General features: G+C 40.8%; 1 protein-coding gene across 3 annotated transcripts in view; it reads left to right on the top strand.

The window, feature by feature from the left end:
• NSMCE2 (NSE2 (MMS21) homolog, SMC5-SMC6 complex SUMO ligase) overlaps positions 1–17,769 on the top strand; it is a 210,566-nt gene that overhangs the window by 101,244 nt on the left and 91,553 nt on the right. For all 3 annotated transcript variants that reach the window (XM_014611485.3, XM_014611486.3, XM_019481759.2), the window contains one exon: positions 6,262–6,415. In XM_014611485.3, the coding sequence (XP_014466971.1) occupies positions 6,262–6,415 (154 nt within the window). The remainder of the gene's footprint in view (positions 1–6,261; positions 6,416–17,769) is intronic.

The following is a 17,769-nucleotide window of genomic DNA, read 5'->3' as shown; positions in this document are numbered from 1 at the left end:
GACACTGTATGGCATCCTTTGGCACCCTTGAAAGGATCTCAGTACACCCTGGTTGAGAATCATTGAACTACATCAATAATCACCTCTGTGTGGTTTAAAGATCACTCAAAGCCGAGGAATCAGAGATTTACTTCATTCAGTGTCTGATCAGTACTGTATAACATAGGGCTCTCATAACATCTTCTTTTGCTAGCGATACATAATGGTAACAATTGCAAGTTAATGTTAACATAATACAGAATTCCAAATGTGCATAAGCAGTTGTTAGCAATGTTCACTGAGCATTTGAAACATTGCACTTTTGCATGGACCAGTGGGTTTTCAGGCAGTTGTAAGTCCATTAGTTCTGCTTGTTCTGTGTCCTAGGACTTTTCTCAACTTGCTGTGATTGCTGAGACCTTCCAAAGGAAGATGGCCAGCTTCATTGTCCCTTATCTCTCCTCTCCCTGGAATTTCAAGGAAGTGCTGTCCCTGCCGACATCTACATCTTTCTTCAGTGACAGACTTGTATGACGGATTATCTCTTGTAACACCACTGCTGTTTGTGGCCATTCTTTCCTATTGTAGATAAACACAGCGTCATTTTCATGAAATGATGGCAGCTCCCAGGATCTCAAATCATACTGAGATTTTTTATTTTACCTTATTTGTCTCTCTACAGTCTCCTGTGACTCTGGCATGAGTTTTGAGCAGTGCAGACATTTTTGGTTTTGGTTTTCTGTTTCACAAAATGCCAGCATGTGAAAACTTAGGCTTTGTTTGGTCTTATAGGGCGCAGACAGAAGTGACAATTTTTGCCTGATCTGGCCACAGAAAGCAGTCTATAGCCATGACCAAACAAGTGCATGGCTGAAGATCACTTCAAAAATGGCCAATTGGGAGAAAATCTGAGCCATCATTGCATGAGGGGCCAGATGAAGACATTTCAAAACAGGTTTTCATCTTTAACTTCTGTCTGCCTGCTTGCCAGCCTCCCAGCTGTTTTTAGAATGGGAGGAAGGGAAGGGAGCAGAGGGAGTTCAGTCTGGGAGTTTTTCAGCCCCCGCTGGAGGGTGGGGCAGGCGTATTGGAACATCCCGAGGTGGGAGGACTCGAATTCGCCCATACCACCCTCTAGCATTGGCTGGGGATCCTCTAGAATGAGCTCCCTCGCCTCCCTTTCCTGCCTCCCATTCTGAAAACTTTGTGGGCAGGGAGGGAGGAGGGACCATTGCTAAGAGTAACCTGGTGCAGCCTGCAGCCAGCAGCTACATTCCCCTCCCCCCAGTACTAACAATGAACTTCTCTTTGGTCCAGTGGATTTGAGGGATTGTTGTAACTCAGAACACTTCCTGCTAACGAGGCTTAGCCTCCCTCCCCAAATTAATGTCATGGTGGCAGGTGACAGCAGCAGCACCACCACGGTACTGCTGCCCCACAGCACCGGGCACCACTCAGCATGCAGCCTGGCCAGTGCCCCATGCACACTCACCTGCACGTGGCTCTACTGCTCCAGTGCCATTGCCACACCTGCTGCCATAGCGTCATGCCCAGCACCCCTGCTGCATGCTCCTCCAGCCCCCCCAAATAATATTTTCTCCTGCTGCCTATGGGCAAGAAGCTGTGCATGCTGGCTGGGGGCAGGGCCAGGGCAGTGTTCTCAGCAGGTGCGGGTGGGTGCAGGTGGGAGCATGGCACACGCTGCTCTGGCTTGGAGCAGGTGCGGCTTGGACCCATGCAGAGCATCACGGGGGCAGCCATGGGCTGGATACAATCAGTTGGTAGGCCGTATTTTGCCCACCCCTGTTGTACTTTAACAGTTCCCCATCTGTGCCCTTTTTGCAGTATATATATCATAATTTTGATACTGTTTTTCATTCAAGTCTTGTGGTGGAGAAAATGGAGGGACTAGGCCATATCTGACCTGTACATAACTGCAGCCTACTTAGTCATGCTCACTAAACTGCAGCCCCATTATCAAATGTTGACTAGGTTGGGTATACCATGCCTAATGGAAATGGGTGTGATGCGTATGATCATTTTTAATTGTAGTACTTTTTGGTAAGGGCATTTCAAGGAAGTGAAAATAACTGTCGTGGGCCAAGTACATAGTATTTTTTCCAACCAGCTTAAAAAAAAACATTTCCTACTTTTCTCCAGGGGACGGGGGTCAGCATTCCCTGAGCCGTGAATGTGGGTCTTGGTTTGTTCTGTACGTTCAGAATATGCAATAAGCCTTAATAGTTTCTGTGATGTTGCTGTTCATTTGAGGCCAGTATAAAGCATCTCTGGCCCTTTCTTTAGATTTTTTAGTCCTGAACTTGCCTTCAGGCATCGTTTTTAGCCTATTTTCTATAACAGCTCACTTATTTATTTATTTGATTTATATGCTACTTTTCTCAAAAAGGCTCAGAAAAGTTGACAATGAAAGACAAAGCAAAGAAGAGAATAAAATGTTCAAAAGGTATAACAAAACAACCCCCCAGCCTACCCATCCACTGCAACATTTAAAAGCAATGCGCCCCATCTCACTTTCTCCCTTTCTATTGCCTTCAAGCAAAACCATCTACTACTAAGAGTTGGTTTTCAAATTGATACAGGTTGGCAAGATGTTGTTCCAGCCATCCTGTGATGATTATCTTAATTATTTTCTGCAGGATGTCATCCTCAACAGTAGCTCTGGCGGTCATATATGTTCTCTTTAAAACTGAATAGGGTTGGTTTGTTTTTTAATCTGGTTGAAATGTATTTAACCTAACTCTGGACTCTCCATTGACACATTTATGTCAAATATGCCAAAGAATGCATCTTTAACCAAATCTTATCTATGGTTGGTTTCAGTTTGTAAATCTTATTTTTTTTATTTGGACAAAAAAAAAAAATCACCGTGTTCTCAGGGAGGGTGTTTTTTGCTTAAGCCCTTTTGGGAATGACAGTAAATGATTTATGGTCAGTTCACTAACTGAATTTTTTTACATCACTTGACTAAAACCAGCGCTGCATGTAAATGTTCAGGTTTTAAAAGCATAAGCCACTGGACTCCAGTGTTAAACATGGGGATATAACAGTCCATGCTGCTACCCTATATGGTGATATACACATACACTTTATTTTTGCACTTACTGAGGTACTGTATGGCAGTATTGGATTCTCTTTGACACTTTCACAGAAACATTTTATTAAATTTGCATCTTGTATCTACTAGACACTTTTTTACTGGAATGCGTTTAGATTGCAGGTTTGGACACCTAGATTATACTTCTTTCATTTCTGGTGGGCATGTATATTGGTAATGGCCTGAACTTTACCATGATCAAGCTGCCCACCTTGCTGTGTTGCCTTTTTCTCTCAGATGTGTTTTTTTCCATTACATGGAATTTACTTTTTTGTTTGCTTAGTTTTAGTGCAGGAGCTCTGTCTTTTTCCAAAGCCTACTCACAGTCTCTGGCCATGTTCTTCTCTCTCTCTCTCTCTTTTTTTTTTTTATTATTACTCCCAGATCAAAGCATAATCATTGTAGACCTTATTATGCTGTACACCATCAGAAATGTGTTGCATCGTCCTGTGGAAGGTCTTGGGTGTAGACCAAAACTTACCGTCTCTCAAGAAGGTTCTTGAAAGTGCATAGATATGTGCTTGTTTTTTCTAAGGGCACTTGTCAGATCATTGATGCATCAAAAGTGTAGAAGGATATTTGGCTTTAGCCACCTCTCCCGGAATTTCTCCCACTGTAGATAACAGGAAATGTTGCCTTTTAACCTATTTTTTTTTAGATTTTCTTATATCTGCTCAAAAATAGATTTCTTTCTTCCCCTCTCCATTACAATGGTCAGTGAAAGTACCTACTCTATTGCTACTTACATTGATCCTAAGATTCCCAAAACAAGGCGCTTAACCCCTCTTGCATCGTAGAGTGCCTGCCACAGTGGAGCTTTCCTAGGAGTTAGAGGACAGTAGGCTCTCTTAAAGCTTTCATTTTCCCTGGAGGACTTTCTCAAACTCTTTGTCAAGTGTTTTGGTCCTATACTCCTCAAACAGAAGCAGTCTCTAAAACCAAAGTTTGTCATGCCTTTAATCCAGTAATGAGAATTTTTCCTCCTGGTGTTTTTACAAATCACATTCTTTTCTTATTTCCTTTTGCTATTAATTCACATACATCTGTAGTGAGGATAACATCCTAAGTTTCACCATGTACACTGTGTTGCCCCTGGCTTTTCCTTTACTGCTTCTGGCACCAATTGGCGTGTACATCTGTGTTCAACCATAAGTTAATAAATCTTACATTTGCTTTCTGGTTAACGGTCCATTTACCTTCTGTAGTCATGTTGTCTGTGCTCCTATGACAAATTCCTCTGATCTTATGGTGTGGCCAACACACTCTGCTGCCACGTGCAGATTCTTGCAAAGCAATGAAACCATTGCAGATCTTGAGTCTTTTTTTTTCTTAATGAGTGGACATTGCTCTGATTTGTTGAGTTTTGCCACAACACATGCAGCTTCATGTACTCCATGAACTGATTTTGAGGTTGGTGTGCTAGTCTGCTGCAGGTCTGTCTAATGCAGAATCCACATTATCCATCCTCCAGATTCTGCTTGGGCTTGATGACATTCTTTTCTTTCTAACTGCACTGTTGAGGGTTAATTTTGGGCCTTTCAAGAGTCTGTCTTTAAGTGTTTGTCCCAGATCCCAGTCATGACAGGGGACATTATTATGGTCCTAGCTGACCCCCAGAATTTCAAGCGTGCCTTTTCAGCCTTAGATCAGTCACAGATGTTTATGTATCTTCTCCTTTTTTGTATGGTCTGTTTAAAAACATATGTTTCATTTTGATTTGGAATGCAGTACTCCTCACTTTTCTGTAATAAAGTTTCATAGCCTCCTCTGCCTGACTAAACTGACAAGTATTAAAAACATCAAGTGCTTCAGAAACAGCTAGTCAGAGATATGGCAACCTCCTGCTATCTTCCTTTGTGCTGGCACCCACTGCTTGCAGAAAAGGAAGACGGCAGGAGGCCTTCTCCTAGAAAACAACATGACCTTCTTTAATTGTCCTCCACATTTCTGGAAAGTTTTACATTTAATGTGGCTTTTAACTGCTCAATTTTTCCACTCAATAGTACTTTCTTTGTTCTTTCTATTCCTGCTACAATGAGGCTTTTTAGAAATATCTCAGAGCCAAGGACTCTGGCAGAGGGTTCTTTTGGGAGCCCCTTCATAGGTATAGTTCTGCACAACCTGGATCAGTTTTAAAAATTAAAGGGAAAAAAAATCTCTCTGTTTTCAAAATCCTTGTTATATTCTTGGAACAGTGTTGAGTATCCTTGGTTTTCAGCTTCCATTATTTCTTTTTATTCCACAAAGCCTTTCACTTGCAGTTAACACATTTGCAAGTACTTTTAAGTCAAGGATTGTGTCTCTTTACCAACCCAGCCTGGAAAGCATATTGCTGTCCTGGCACTATGCAAAATAAATACAAGCTTGTTTCCTTCTAGAGTAGCTATCTGGGTGGCATTGCCTGCTCACATGCCATTTGGGTACTGTGTATAGGTTACTAGCTGTCTAGTAAAGCTAGATCAAAATAAGGGATGAGGGACTATTTTTTGAAAATGTTTATGAAATTTCAGCCCCTGATGCTGAAATTGTGCCAATATAGCCATGTCAGCAGAGCCCGCTAGTGGAGACACAGCATATGCTTGCAAAAGGCTTTTTTCTGCCAGCACAGCTAAACTGTTTCCCCAAATGACACAAGCCAAGCAGGCAGAAGCCCTCTTCTGTTGACAGAGCTGCATCCACATGAGTGTTTTTGCCAGCATTGCTCTGTTGGCTAGGGGTGTGTGAAAAGTTCATACCCTTAACTGACATAGCTATGCTGGCAAAGCTTTGCAGTGCAGACCAGACCTTATTATTTGGTATAATTCAGATAGCTTAAGAGGCCAACACTTTCATTGCCATACTGGGTGCTATTAAACTCTTGATATTTACTTTTCATGTTGGTAAAATCTGATTATGTGATTTAGAGTATTCCCTGTACTGAGTATAGGGAATACTGCATGTAGAGCAACACACTAAAGGTCACTGTGCAAGAATTGTCTAGAATTGTAATAGTGACTGTCCTGTAAATAAATAATTATCTAAAAGTTATGGGTCCAGAATATATGAGCTATCAGTCAAGCTGAAGACAAGAGAAGCTCTGATTAAGTTTGCATTTTTGCACCTGTCTCTCCTTGCTTTCTATTGACAAATTTGATGATGAATAAGACGATTTCATTTTTTCCTTTCAGATAAAGCAAGACATTCCAGAAATTGTACCAGATCTAAAAGAGCTAGTAAAAGAAAAATTTACTGCATTGGAGAGCAGAAACAGTGACTCCGACCTGCAGAGACATGAAAAATATAAACATTTTAAGGAGCAACTTAAAGACATGAGAAAACAGGGTAAGTCGTCTTTTAAAAATTATGGTTATGAGGAGATAGAAAATGGCTCTACATATACATGGCATTTCAGTAGATGAATAAATTGTTTTAAATACAAAGCAGCCAAACACAGTTCAAACTTTCATATATGCCCTTCTTATAAGACTCATTTAAAATAATTTATCATTTATGCAGTTAGATTTCTTGCAATGCTTGTGTTATTTGCGTACCTATGAAATGAAAGGCTTGCTTCACATCCTTTTTATTCCAAGGTGGGCTTTTTGTTTTAAATGAGGCTGTTTTCTCTTAGTTGATAGGATCTTCTGAAAGGATTAGGTAAGCTGTTTTCATTTGTCACTTTAACAAATTGCTCCTGTTTCACAACTTAGGATGTGTTGCAACCCTAAAGAGACCTTTGCTTTTATCATAGAACTATATTGTTGGAAAATGCTTACTGCATGTGTTCTCAGGTTTACAGCTTCTGCACACGCCATGTAACGCCGCAGCATATTAAAATCTATCTCACTTACTTCATGTTGAATCACGAAGCGGTAAAATTTTAAGTTATTGTGCTTGCGCTGCTAAAGAAGCTTGTGAGTTGGCAGTTCTGGTGTTTATTGGTATGAGACAACAAAATATACTTTTTACTGCACGCTCAACATAAAAGCTATTTTAAAGAAAAATCTTTTGATAACTGGCTTCGGGAAAACTCACAAGTCCTAAAATCATATGTCAGGTCCTTACCCAGTCAAATTATGATTAAACTTTAAAGTCACATCATTTCGTTTTACATCCCTTGACCCCTGTTTCCTCCCCTCCCCTCCCACCCCTGTCCATTTTGATTTCAACATAAACTGGTATCTCAGGAACTACAAGAGTCACAGATTAATGATTTATGCTGTTGGAAGCTGGAGATTCTGGGTGTTTTCATGTGGTGTAAAATGCTGTTTTTTGACTCTTACTATTCTGGAGACAAATCCAAAAGCTGATTGAAATCAGTAGAAAGATTCTTCCTTTCATTTCAATGGGCTTTGGATCAGTCCCTTACGAGTTATGGCTTGAGAGGGCAGGTGAATTTCCAGGCCTTGATGAAACCTTGTTAAGGTGAATTTTAAGCCCGATACCTCGCGATTTGCCAGGAGTAGAGCTGAGTGCGCTTGCGTCCTGGCCTTACAGTTGGCAAGGTGCTGGACATCAGAACTAGCACTGGTTTTTCAGCTGAAAATTGCTCTAGGTACTACTCCAAGAATAAATATAGCAAGGTGCAGACCACAAAATAGGGTCATTTTCACTCCCAACGTAATCATAACATTATTGCTGCTGCACCATTATGTTGTAATTCCTAATTCCCAGGTGTTTGTAACTCAAAAGCTAAAACCATGATAACTGACACTGCATTTATTTTCCACCCTAAAATTGCTTATGGAAGGGGCATTTATCTTAAATATATGTTTGGCTTAGCCCAGAGGTTCCCAAACTTTTTCATATTGCATACCTCCTTCCAGATTTACCAGCTGCCTGTGTATCCCTACCAGCATATGTTTTATATTTTAACCCCTTAAAACCTAATTATTATAATGAAAATTGAATCCTCCATTACACAGTTTCTCCTGCGTATCCCCCAAAGTGTCTTGCGTACCCCCCACGGTATGTGTATCACAGTTTGGGAACCCCTGGCTTAGGCCATGGTACCAGCTTAAGCAGCAGGACTGGAAGTTCCCCAAGTTAATCAAAAACAATAAGAATTACTTTTTTTTTTGAGGGGAGTATTTTATTATTGTAGCTGTCGAAAGTCAAGTTGATGCCTGTTACATTGGCCTTTGGATTTTTGCTGTGATTGTGCATTGCAGAAGCATCAGTGGGATGTGCCTGTTGATGCTGAACAGGCAGCTGTGCTCTGTATGTAGATTAATGAGCAGTTGTCAGTTTGTAGTCAACATGCACATTGTTTTCTGTGGGGGATCCACCACATTTAGCATAATCCAAAAGGTTGAATGAAAATCATTAGATGACCTTGCTTCTTGCACATTTCTTAGACCAGTGGTGCCCACCTCATCCAGGGGGATGGGGCCCACCCATGGTCTCAATCCCGCTCATCTGATCTGTGGGGCTCCCTACGAATCTGGAAATTTGGTGACGGAACAGGTCGTGGTAGTGTTAATTGTCATGACTCAAGGAGCCATGGCAATTAATGCTGCCACTGATCCTCTGCTGCCAAATTTCTAGACACATGGAGAACCCTACGGGCCAGATGACATGGCTCAATGCATGAGATCAGGCTTGTGGCCCATATCGTGCTCATCCCTGTCCTAGACCATCACAACTACAGGAGCTCAGATTATAAACTCTTTAGCACAGAGACTATGTCTGTCTATGTGTTTGCAGCACAGTAGGCCTGTGATCTTGAAAGAGACACCTAGACATTGCTGGACTAGCACATATTTAAAATAATTAAATGTGAAGACATTACTTTGATCACCTGCAGAGAAATATAAAGTATACCAAAGTACAGGAAGAACTAATCTGTTCTAGAGAAGTTGTGAAAACAGGGTGAAGAGCCAGGAAGTTCTGAGTTGTTATATCAGCTCTTCTGATGTTTGGGGGTTCATCCAAAAATTGGTGAAGTCTTTGGAAAGACATCCATTAGTTTCAGTGGGCTTCATGTCATGTAGGGCTCTGTTATGTGCTACTTGTTTTTATCCATGTCGAGGACTTTATGGTCACCCAGGTAAGTATTCAGAGTTTCGTTGTTACGTTGTATGTTCATTCTTTAACTTTCTTCCTTTACAAGTACATGATCCTCTAAACATGACTCCAGTAATACAGCATAGGTTATACCTATAACCTCAGGTATACATTTTAAAATTGTTTTCCATAATTTTTCTATTTTAATAATTTTACCAGCAGCTGCTTTCTGTATATATTTTTTAAACTGTCAGCACTGCCTTTCTTAGGCACAAACAGTAAGAACTCTCACCCTGTTTCAAACAGTGTACACACATAATATGTATAGCCCAAGTTCACTTGCACCTTGGAATTTGGTTTTATTGATAATTCAAATAACTATATCAAAATGTAAACTTCAGTCAAAGATTTCTCTGGCTTGGCTGCTCCTGACATTTGCTGGCATGACCTCCTCTGACCCAGTCCTTACCTTTCTGTCTCAAAGAAGCAATCTCATGCCACTTACATCCTTGTTGGAGTTAAAGTAATCTAACTGTCAGCATGAGTCACCAGTAAATACACTGCATCTTTATGCTGGATTTAACACCTGAATTCAGGATGGCTCAGCAGCAGTCCTGCATTCACATGCCACCCTGTTGCAGTTAAATCAGAATATGACATACACACATGCACACACTGCAGAAGATGAAGTGGTTAAATGCAAGGTAGCTGCAAATAAGACCTAGTAAGCATTCACCATTGTTTTTAGGCATGTTTTGATATTTAATCTGTATGTACGCTGTGAAAATGCACTTTAATGCATATGTATTATATATATTTAATACTTTTCTGTTAGATGCAGAGTAGTACATAGAAGTACAAGCTACTACATATGTGTACTTAAGATGATACAAGAACCTAGATACTTTATTTCAGAGCTAATATACAGTCATGAAATGAACACTGTCATAATGCATGTGTACATATGCATGCACGTGTTGAGGTTGTACATACATCTTTAACTCTACTTCCTTACTGATAGTTGAACCATGCAAAGTGTTTCTGTCTGTAAAGTTTTGGATATTAAATTCCTTGGATTACAACAAGAAGAAAGAGATGGGAAAGAAATAAAAGGAGTTTCTCTCTGTTGGGTTTCTAAAAACTCTAGAGCCATTGTAGTAGGTACATTAAGAAATTCTCCTGTGAATCTTTGGAGCTGACCTAATAAGAAAAGTGCAATGTGTCCTCCTTCATGTCAGAGGTGGTAAATGTGCCTCATAGAGCATCCCTCCCGCATATCTTTCAGTGTGTATAGGAGCTCTTCCTCAATCCCTTATTCTGCATCTTGCAGTTAACAGTTCACAGGCATTCACAACGACATGTTGCATGAATTTAGTGTAAATCATTGCAGAGCTTTACTGTATGTGCATGAAAAGCAGTTTTCAAAGATATCAAAGTCCCATTTTCAAATGTAATTTGGTTTCCTAAGTCCCACGTCTACACGACCCCCAGGACATACCCAAGAAGAACATCTTGGAGCATACTCTGCCTTCTTGCTCCCATTCCATGTGCCCCAATCTCCAAAGCCTTAGAGCAACATTGAGTATACCCTGAGCATTGTTTTTAGGCTTTCTGATTCACACGTACAGGATTTAGTATGTATAGAGCAAGAGAAAGTGGGCAGGGCATGCTCTATGGCATCACTCCTGGGCAGGGGATGCAAGCAGTGTAGGTTTGCCCAAAGTTCTGTTTTGAGGATTTTACCTGAGATCAAATCAAACCTGTTTAGGCTAGAGAACAATTAAACCACACATTTTCAATTCCTTGTTTTTTATAACATTAAAAGTATAGTTCTTTTACCCCTCTCCAACTAAAAAATGGCCATCTTTGACATGTTTAAAAGAATACTTATGGATTCAGATGAATTATGGAAAGTCTGTTCGAAATGTCAGAAGGATTCAAGATACTTGCAAATTGGCTTAGCAAGGAAACTGCTTGGTAGACTTAACTATAAATGGAGTGGCCAGTTCTTCTGTACATAAGCGTCTCAGTTCTGCAAGGCCCTGAGCTCTCTGCCTGTTTCAGTATGAAACACTTTGGCAAGTGCTTAAGGTTAAGCATGTGAGCAGTTCTGTTGAAATCAAAGGGATTATTCATTGCTGGAGTATTATCATAGTACCTGTAGCATTGAACCCCAGGGGGATACTGTGGGAACTGTACTTTGCATTTTTTTTCTTGTAAGTTTAAAAGTCAATTACTGTTTAATGTTAAACCAGTAGAGCCTTTCCTTTGATACCCATATAAATCAAAAGACTCCTTCTAAAGTAGGAGAATTTGCCTTTAAAGGAAAATAAATATGAAGGCACTTTTTAAACTTGGTTATTAGTTTATTTTTTCAAGAGATCTTGGAAGAGCTCATCAGGAGGTACCTTCTGACCCATGTGCCTAATTTTTTTGTGTAAGGTTTAGGTTCACATTTAATATTCAGAGGATGCCAAGTTTCATAGAGGTTTTATAGCAGCTGGTAACATGCACTTTGGAATTGTAGTCACTACTTTCTACACAAATGCACTCAAGGAAAACAAAACTTCTTTAGTAGTTTTGTAGAAACCATTAAGGTATAAGTGAATGACAGAATATTGCTAAGACTGCCAAGTAATTTAAGGAGTACATTTGGCACAAAGAGGAAAGATGAAGATGTCGACGAGGTAACAAATCGTTTTGAGATGCAGTATTAGTTTTGGCATTCTTTCCTCACAGCAAAACAGGAGTTGGGATGGAGTCTGGAAGGCAAAAGGATTGCATTTGTAGTGAACCTCCCTGACCTCTTCACAGCCAAAAAAAACATGCTTTGGAAGTTTTGGGAAAACAGAGTTTATTTCAGGTCTTGGTGGTTTGCTTGGTTGGATTCATGGCCAGAATAAATAAGGAGACATCTCAAAAGAAACTGATTTTTAAATTTAATCATAGCTGTTCAAATAAGTTTGCCAAGGAGTAACACTGGATGATGTGCTTATTTCAAAACCATACATTTGGCAGGAGGTAAACCTTTAAAAATGTTCTTTTAAATCCAGTTTTTTCATAGTAAAATACAAGTATGGAAGAAACTCCCTTTGAATTCATAAAACAGTCCACCAGTGATTCTAGGAGAAATTGAAGTCAATTGATTTCCTTCTGATATGATAAGGAAACAAGCAGCAACATGACATACTAATGTATTTAGTGCTTGACAAGCATCATCTAATTAATCATCAAGCACCCAAGTACGGAGTCCATTAGTGTTACTATCTCCCAGGTAACAGATGAGAAACTTGCAGCAGATGGGTGAAGCTACTTGGTCAGTCACACTGCAACTCATTTATAAACCTAGGTCCTCCTAGGGTTTCATTTTAGTTGTTGCTAATTTCCAGACCTGTGCATATTTCTTATAGTTCTGTTTCTAGCCATGTTGGGAGCAGAGCAATTCATGTACACAGGCTCCAGTCTTTTCCCCTATAACAAGAAAGTGTAATTTTTTTTAGCAGAAAGCCCAAATCTGAAAGCAGGGTGCTTTTATGTATACTATTGACAGTTCAGTGGTATATGAGCCAAGTTTTTAATCCTAATAAAATTTCTAATGGACAAGATATTGTATGTCAAAGAAATGAAGAATGGTCCAGGAATAAGTGATCTAACCTAGGACTTGAGAGAGATGAGTTATTTCCTTCCTTGTCATAATTTCCTATGGTCCCTTGAGCAAGACACTTGGACCGTGTCCAGACATGTGTGATTCTCTGGGGACAACTAGTGGTGGCACACCTTGGCCTTTGATAGTTGTCCCCAGGGAATGCTTGTGCCATGCATGTACTGGCGAGTGGCAAGTTATGCCAGGTGGGGTAGGGGAGACAGCACTGGGCTGGCCCCAGCAGCCTTACCTGGGTCCTGGGGGCTTCCTGGGACTGCAGCAGCAGCGATCCTGCTGCACAGTCTGGCTGGCAGTGGAGTTTGGCTTCAGGTGGCACATGCTGCTGCTATGTGTGCCACTCCGCTGTTTTTTCCTCCATGGTTTTTTTCAACCCCTGGATATCCAGGGGTCAAAAAACCCCTCCGTGCTGCTCCCATGTAGCATGGAACACGTGGAGCACGTGTTCCATGGAGAATGGAACATGCTGTATGTGGTGCCGCAGATGTCACCACGTACCACACAGCTGTACTTGTCTGGACATGGTCTTGGTGTCTTTTTGTCTCAGTTTCCATTCTGTGAAATGGGGATAATATCACTTACCCTATTTCCCAGAGTTGTTGTCAGGACAGACGCATTAAAGACGGTGAGATGTTTAGATACCATGGTAACATGGGCACTGGAAGAGCTTGAAACAGGCATCCATATAAAAAAATTGCATTATCGGATTTAGCGATCAGGTTTCCAATCCTAGCCAAAACGTCAGTGACAGTATTCACTATAGAGTATGAACTCTTGTCTCTCCAAGTCACTGATGAAGTATAATGGCAGAACAAACTAGATAAAAGCTCGAGTTGTTAGCCATACTCAATAGATTAACAGAGAGCTTCAGTCTCCAGTAGAACTCTTTGGGAATTTTTCAGTTAAACATTGTCAAAACCAGAACTTTTTGCAGAAATGTGTTTGTTTGAACAAAACTTTTTGGGAAGGTATCTTCAGTCTAGGATAGAATTTGAGATCAAAATGAAAGAGACCAAGCCCTGAAGAGTCTCTTGGAATACAGGAGAATCCGATTCTAATTCCTGTTCTTCCTGTTTCAGTCTGGGGGTCTTTTAGGCAACCTGGGTCTTTTAGGTAACTGCCTAACCACCAGTCTGTGGCTCTAGTCTCTATCAGTTCCCAATTAATATATCATTCATATGAATGGGACCAGCTCTAACAAAGGAGATGCAGGGAGAGCCTGACTCTAGCCCTGTGACAGAGCACTGATGTGAGAGACCTCTGTATCAAGCACAGCTGCAACTTGAACCTGGGTCTTTTGCATCCTGAGTGACTATCACCATCACTGAGATGATGGCTATTTTGGAATAGGGCACTCTCCCTCCCACCCCTTCTACTCCCTACCCACCCACATATATTTTGAAAGGACTTGATTTCATTCTGTTGTGAAATTTTTCACAGAACAAAAATCTCATTTTCAGGCCAGCTCAAGTCTTCAGAGCTGTCAGACCAGCATTGAACATGTATCTGAAGAGGAGGGGAAATGAGTGTGTCTTTTATATAAGGAACAAATACGTCAGCTTTAAATGTACAATAAGAATGCCTCGCTTGAGCCATCCCTCCTAGGTGACTGCTGAGAGTACTGGTGGTATTCAGTACATTTTTGCTAATAGTAGAAACATAGAACACAGAACTGGAAGGAACGTCCAGGTTGTGAAGCCCCTTGTTACTGTAGAAAACCACATCACAACATTCGGTTTGCATACTTGTAACTAGTTGAGTTTTTGCCCCCAAGTCTCCTATTGGAAGTCCATTCCAAAATGTCACTCCTGCATTAGTTAGAAACCCTTTTCTAATTTCCATCCTAAATTGATTCGTGGCTTGTGTTTGCCCATTTGTTCTTTTGCCAGCATTGTCCTTTTGCTTGAGTAGTTCTTCCCCCTGTTTAGTTCAGTTCAGTCTGTTCCCATATTTCTTGACTATATAGTAATCCATTTATGCAACATGGAGTATTTCAAAATCGCATGTCTTGTGACCATGTTTGGACTCATCAGAAATGTTTTATAAATTTCAGATGAGTAATATACATATAAATAGATGCCAGAGGTTGCCTCTAAATTTCTGAAAACTTTGGGAGGCTGCAAAATATGACGCTCCATCTTCCCATGCAAAACACTAAGAAAAATGTGATTTCTGTCCTTAAACATTATCAGTTGCGTCAGTTCCCATTTAAGTTTTTTGAATCAATTGGGGCTCTTAAGCATTACGTTAATGCAAATATTTTATGATGACAATACTAAACATTTTCTTTTTTCTGATGTTCTAAATACTGTATTTACTTGAATCCAAGATGAGGTGTTTTTTCCTATCATCATGGGGAGAAAAAGCCTTACTTTAGGTTCAAGTACCAGCCTGGGCAGGCAGCTGGTGACCTGTGGCTTCAGTGCTGGTAAGAGGTATGGAGAAACAAGGGGGAAGAGGTCAGACATTGAGGGGGGGCAGGCACAGGCATAGATTCATAGATGCTAGGGTCAGAAGGGACCTCAACAGATCATCAAGTCCGACCCCCTGCCTAGGCAAGAAAGAGATGACCCCGGCCAAATGCCTATCCAGCCTTCTCTTAAAAACCCCCAAGGTAGGGGAGAGCACCACCTCCCTTGGAAGCCCATTCCAAATTTTGGCCACCCTTACCATGAAGAAGTTTTTCCTGATATCTAGCCTAACTCTGCTCTCTATCAGTTTGTAACCATTGTTACTTGTTACCCCAAGAGGTGCCCTGGCGAACAAAGCATCTCTGATCCCTTGCTGTGTCCCCCTAATGAATTTGTAGGCAGCCACAAGATCACCTCTCAGCCGTCTCTTGTGGAGGCTGAAGAGGTCCAGGTCCCTCAGTCTCTCCTCCTTACCATACGAGTGGCCCTCCTCTGGACCCTCTCAAGTCTATCAACAGCTTTCTTGAAGCATGGTGCCCAAAACTGGATGCAATACTCCAACTGCGGTCTGACCAGTGCTGCATAGAGGGGAAGTATCACCTCCTTGGTTCTATGTGTCATGCATCTGCTGATGCATGATAAAGTGCGGTTAGCTTTGGCATGGGAAGGTTGGTACGGGGGAGCAGGCAGCAAGGGACCAGGCACAGGCATGGCAGGAACCAGGTGGGGGCTGTAGGTGGCAGGACGTACAGTCAGTGGTATGGGGGACATGGGGCTGGAGGAAAAGGAGGGGCATGTGGGGGGGCAAGTGACATGGGGGGCAGGTGGCAGAGGGGACCAGTGGCAGGGGGGCACAGGCAGGTGGGGGTTAAGGGACAGGGGAGGCAAGGGTTGGGGGTGTGGTCCTTAGGCCCTTGCCACTGCTTTGGGTGAATGAATGTAAGGCTACTCTCCCATAATTGTATTCTACATGTTGGAAAATTATAACAAATTTATAATTTTCCATGTATAGAATCTAATTATTGAATACTCATCTTAAATTTGAAAACATCTTGGATTCAAGTACATACAGTAGTCAAGAGAATAACTTGTTCTGCACAATTCAGTATAATTTTCCTTGACATCTTAGAAGTCACAGAGACGCCGTTCCTTTCTCATAGATCTGACGGTGTAAATTTTAGACAGGGTAGAATGTACACAGATGACGAACAGTAAGGAAGGAATGGAGCACATATGATGAAGGCTACAAAATTTCAGGATCATGGTTATTCAGTTTAGCTATTTGTTTCTACTAATGAAATGGAAGCCAATGAAGAAAAAATCTATGCACCTGTATGGTTAGCAAATTTGTTTTTATTTACAGTTTTCATTTTCACTGCTGCATGGAGGGATGCCCATCTTGCCCAGAGAGAGTATTGTTTTTCATTGTCCTTTCTGTGATTGCTTGCTTCTTTTGATACCTTTTATTTGTGACTAAACTGAAAAGGAAAGAGGAAGAATTCCTGGGAACTCCATTGCAGGCAAGCATTTTTGTTGAGCACTACAACTCATGGGGTTTTTCAGGCATGACAAGAAAGCTGATGTAAGATCGAGCAACTGATGGCAACCCATTGGTACATGTCAGTAGCACACCATATAATAACTTCACAGAGATCCAGGGAAAAGGAAGATCCCTTTGTATATTTAAAGTTTTTGAAATGTCCTCTTTCTTATAGACTAGTGTGTCTCAGTATTGTTCCAATCTATTCAGCAACACATGGTGGACCAGCTAGTGAAAATTGACATCGCTTCTGAAACTGGTGGGATTTTTGCTAAATCACCTAAAGATTTCATTTCGCTGTATTGAGGACGCACTGTGAGCCTAATAAACATCTTCTAATTTCTTTCATATGAGAAATAGTTACCAGGCATGTGTATTGACCACTTAACACAGTTTTTAATATCTCAGTTGTTTCATTTCCCTCTTGAAAGTGTCAAATTAAGTAAACTGGAGTAAAGGGTGGTTTCTTTTCAATTTAACATTTTCTCAAGAATGAAGTGTCTTTAAGATCAGTTATTTTTCTTCATGTTGCTGTAACTTGGTTAACAATACTTCAAGTGAAAAAAATATAGATGTTTCCCTCAACTCTTATCTGAAATTTTATGAGCCTGATCCAAAACTCACTAAGTCAGTAAAAATCTTTGCGTAGACTTCAGTGGGCTTTTGATTAGGCACTGTACACAGTTATTTTTTATGGCTCATTTACAAGCAAGAAACCAGGAAAAAAAATATTCCCAGTGTATCAGCTTATAATGGCGTGCAAGTCATGAACAAAGTTAAAGAAGGGTTTTTTACTGAGGAAAATTGAGTACCAGCGTGGTTGTTTTATTAGGCTCGGTGCTGAAAATAATTATTGCAATTTAAGTCTAATGAGTAAGTCACTGATTAAAATACAAAACAATAAAACATACCGAGTGATCATACATAATTGTGTGGCAACTCCATTATTAGTGCGGGCAAAGTAAACTATCTAGCTACCTATTTTAGTATTTTCTTTAGCACCTATTGCTACCCTTATTGTTTTTCCCAGTAACCTGGAAGAAAATCTTTTTTACCCCCCTAAAAGCTTCTGGTGAGA

This window comes from Alligator mississippiensis, chromosome 3 (genome assembly GCF_030867095.1).
Source record: "Alligator mississippiensis isolate rAllMis1 chromosome 3, rAllMis1, whole genome shotgun sequence".
NCBI classification, from domain to species: Eukaryota; Metazoa; Chordata; order Crocodylia; family Alligatoridae; genus Alligator; species Alligator mississippiensis.
This window is presented reverse-complemented; position numbering and strand designations above follow the sequence as displayed.